At 28.7% G+C, this 4,574-nt stretch overlaps 1 protein-coding gene across 1 annotated transcript in view; it reads left to right on the top strand.

The window, feature by feature from the left end:
• Positions 1-3,805, top strand: part of LOC117176541 (major royal jelly protein 4-like) — an 8,433-nt gene extending 4,628 nt beyond the window's left edge. Inside the window, exon 3 of the mRNA XM_033366797.1 lies at positions 3,750-3,805. Within this exon, the coding sequence (XP_033222688.1) occupies positions 3,750-3,805 (56 nt within the window). The remainder of the gene's footprint in view (positions 1-3,749) is intronic.
• Positions 3,806-4,574: the final 769 nt, after the last annotated feature.

Below are 4,574 nucleotides of genomic sequence, written 5' to 3'. Positions count from 1 at the left end.
GAGGGAGCTCTTCTTAATATTTTGACACCAAAATCATGTCGATACACCTTACCGACTGCGAGTAAAGCCACCCACGCTTTAACTTGACAGACTGTAAGCTTTTGAATAAAAAGAAAACTTTATTTGAAGGCCTCAAAAACTTAATAATTTTAAAATCATTCATTCAAAACTATAATTTTAAATGGAAATTATAGACATTTAAAAGATGATACATATCATTAAGTTTCTTATCGTGTAGTATCAAGTGACTTTTAAAGTGACTGGTATTACGCTTTTTAAAAATCACTCTTTAAAATCAATGATAAAGCATCCACAATTTTCTAAGATGTTAAATTGCCGTGAATTAAATTGTATTGAAATTGAATAGGGTAAAGGGGGGCAGCGGCAACCAGTTAACAGTCAATGATTTTTTTTAAATTAATGAGATGTCGAATTGATCCATTTTTTCTTATTTCGAGTTATACATTATTTTATATCATATTTCTATAAGTATTAATCATATGGAAAAAACAATAATTTGGTAATTTAATTATTTCTGACAAGCTGTATTTCATCGACTTTGCCCCTCACCTGAAGGCAAAGCCGACTGTGGCTTTTTATGAAAATAAAAACATTTAAAGATCAGAAAATGTGATGGTTTTCTTCTGTGGTATTTTATGTACTGGAAAAATTACATTTGCAGATATTTAACAAGAAGAATAAGTTATTTTGAATAAAAATAGAGATAGCTGTAATATAGCCTCTTATTCGTTGACATTTTACTAGAAACGGACTGTACGCAATGATTCTACCGTACCAATAAAAGAAACCTGCATACCGCATGGATTGATAATAATAATATTTAATAGTTTCTTCCATGTAGCCCACAAGAAAAGTTGCTGTTCTACATTTTCGATCATTTATCGACGAAATTTGTGACGTCGTGTATCACCTAAGAACTTGTTAATATTATTTTCGTCGGGCTTGCTACCCTGGGAAGGCCTCACTTTTTATGAGATTTAATATATTTTGGACTTGAATTACGTCTGATTAATATGATTAGATTGTGTGATATTGTTTTATCTGTCAAGATATCAAGTTTTTATACTGTAAGTATTGTCATTAAAGTTGAAAACTTTATATTTCTGTCAGCGAAACTTCCATTTTTTCGTGGTAAAAACTGTTTTCTGTATAATTTTTCTTTTGAAACGTCAATTTTTAAGATTTAAGTAAGTAACACTATCTCTTTGATAAAATAGATTTATTTGATGCAAAATAGAAATAAAATTGTTAAATAATAGTCATGCTATAAGGAAAATCACCTTTGCCCCACTGGTTGGCGCTGCCCCCCCCCCCTTACCCTACATACATTTTTTCGAGGGGACTATATTTTGACAATTCATGATTCAAGATTTTGAAGAACTTAAAATAGTTCTGTTTATAAAAAATTCACATTTGTAAAGAAAAATTTTAATGCTTAAAAACAGGGAGACTTTTCAGTATTAAGTGAATTAAAAATAAAAACTTAAAAAAATCAGAATTGTTTAAGATTTAATGTTTAATATATATTTTTAAATAAAATTAGTCCCTTGTCACTATATAAATGATAAATAGATTAAAAAATCTTTTAAAAACATTACCTTTTTCCAAAGTATGTACTTTTCTTCCATGATGGATAATCTTCTAAGTGTGCAATGTTATCCGATAATGTGAATAATTTCGAAATTATCCCATATATAAAGACTTTTAATTGTTTGTTTATATTATTTGTTTAATTGTTTAGATTCCTTTTATAAATTTTATTTCTTTCTCTCGGGTGTCTTGCTTATTTTGCAGTTAATTCAAGAATTTATTTAACCTTACTACCGGAATATTTAACGGAAGTTTCTCGGTTCTTTCGCAAGAATCGAGAATGTTTAGAAAATTTAAAGAATGTGTTGGGTAAATACCAGAACGAGGGCATTACGAATTATGATATTGATGAAATACGTATCAGTTTCATGCTTCAAGATGTGTAAAATTTGTATTTTATTTGCATATTTTTTATAAGATATAAATAAGATTTCTTAATGTGGAAAAATAGGAAAATTAGTAACTTGACTATTCATAATTTAATTCTATAAATAAATTTTGTAACTTCACTTTGAGTGTAAAAATGAATTACAAAATATTACTTCATAAACAGAAGCAATTTCTTAGGAATCAGACGGAAGTCAGAAGCAAGAATGAATTATTATGAAACAATTTTTTTAATTTTGAGAATGAGTGTCACTCAATCAATTTATAATTTTAGTCAGAAGGTGAAATATTATTTATATTATTAATTATTAATAAAGAAAATTTAACTGGTGACTGAGAAATGTTCAAAGCATTAGCATCAATTTTCAAAATATTTAAAAAAATACAGGAAAATTCATTCGAAAAAATGATATTTAGACTAAAGGAGTTATTAAAAAAGATCAAACATTTTTGGCACTTCTTAAATTAAAAATATTTTTTTTAAATATCTAAGACTTGTTAAGTTAGGATAAAAAAGAAACAACAGAGGTTGCTTGCAACTCCATCGGACAAGATTTTATTTACAATTTTTCCCAACTTTTAGAAAACTCACTGTTTTCATCATGAGAGGAACTCATTGGTAAGAATTTATATTCTAAAAAAGGTGGAAAAATGGAATAACTTTATTAAATTTGTAAAGTTTATTTATTTATTATAAGTTTATTCTATTTTTACACCTTTTATAGAATATAAATTCTTACCAATGAGTTACCCTGAGTATGAAAACGGTGAGTTTTTGAATTGTTGGGAAAAATTGTAAATAAAATCTTATCCGATGAAGTTGTAAGTAACCTCTGTTGTTTCTTTGTATCATATACTGTTTTCTCGGACGTTAAAGCATATTTATCTTGTTAAGTTAATTATTATGGATTACTTTAGTCTAAATTCCATTGAAGAGTGGAAAAATGTACCCAGTGGATCAACCTTCTCAAACGCGCGCGACTCGCTTCGCTCGCAAATTTGAGCGCGGCTAGGGCACGCGACTGTTGATTCTCGCGCTTCGCGCTTGACCTATTAAGGTTAACGAACCAAACATCGACAACTGTAATCTGGTGATTGTGAATTCTCCTTTGTTAAAGCTTCTTCGGCTTTAACGAACACATTCTCATCACGTATCTCGTGCTTCGCACTCGATTTTGTCCAAAATGTTAACTTTTCTATATTATGTTTAACACTTCTGTATCAAACTTATAATACATTTATTCAGATTATTTGGCGATAGAAAGTTTTCATATCAAACTAATGCCTTCTCATTATGATGAGAATGTAATAATACATCATTTTTGTGCGACAAAAATTTGAATTTTCTATTTTTTAACAAAATTCAAAGAGTTGTTATGATAATCGTGTAGGTCTTTAAAAACTAATATTGTTCTTTTGTTGACTTTTTTTCATGTGGTGCGTTGAATGACATAGAATAGTCATTTTCGTTTTTATTATTATTTTTTTTTTAAAGTTTGGAAACGCTATAACTCTGGTAATTTTGTTGTTATCAAAAAATGTCATTAAGATAAATTGTTCATATTTTTGTGCGCTATATGAAACTCTCAAATCTTAAAAAAGTGGTCTTAAAAATTTTGAAAATGCTCCAAATTATTGCATTTTTATTTAAAATAGCTGGCTAACGAAATCGTCCTTTTTTCATATCCTTATAAAGTGTATCAAAGGGAAATTCAATAAAATAATTTCTTCAAATGTTACTGTGTTTACAGACTACAACGACGAGGATAATGACAAGGCCGATAATACCGATTTCTTTGGGAATTAGGGATTCTCGAAAACTGAAAATTTCAATAAATCCGCGATAGTCAGTTTTCTCATAAAACAATACCTTCTTATTATGATGAGAATATAATAATTCAGTATTTTTTGTGCGATTAAAAGATGAATTTTCGATTTTTTTTAAATTATAAAACCTGTTATGATGACCTTATAAGTTTTTCAAAACGTAACGTTTTCCTTTTCTTACCTTTTTTTATATCGTGCGTTGATTGCTTTAGAATTTTCATTTTCATTTTATATTTTGAAAAAGCCATAACTGTGATAATTTTCTTGTTATCAAAAAAATCCATCAAGATAAATTCTTTAAATTTTCGTGTGCTATAAATAGCCGTACGTGGAATTTAAAAATCTTTGGCCCCTAAACCAGTGTGCCAAAGCCCAATTCGATTCAATTAGTCGGTCCAAAGACTTCCAGTATACATACGACAACCAACCTGAAAACTTTTTGTTCCTTCTGAGGAAATCTCAAAACGTTGATATTTGATGGAATCCGCGAAAGTCATTTTTCGTATGAATCCAATACCTTCTCATTATAGTGTGAATGTAAAAAGCGCGTGCCCTATCAAAGAAATGTGAAAATCAAAATTTTAGATCTTATTTAGGCAAACCATTTTTTATTACACATTTTACTGTACCGAGTACCGTCTTCCACACAGTTAGTTTGTTTATTTTTTCGCAACTTGTGTCAAAAAGTGATTCATTATGAATTTGTAGTTTTTACCAGCGCGTGTAATTTGAACTTTTCATTTTTTTCG

This window comes from Belonocnema kinseyi, chromosome 7, assembly GCF_010883055.1.
Source record: "Belonocnema kinseyi isolate 2016_QV_RU_SX_M_011 chromosome 7, B_treatae_v1, whole genome shotgun sequence".
NCBI lineage: Eukaryota > Metazoa > Arthropoda > Insecta > Hymenoptera > Cynipidae > Belonocnema > Belonocnema kinseyi.
This window is presented reverse-complemented; position numbering and strand designations above follow the sequence as displayed.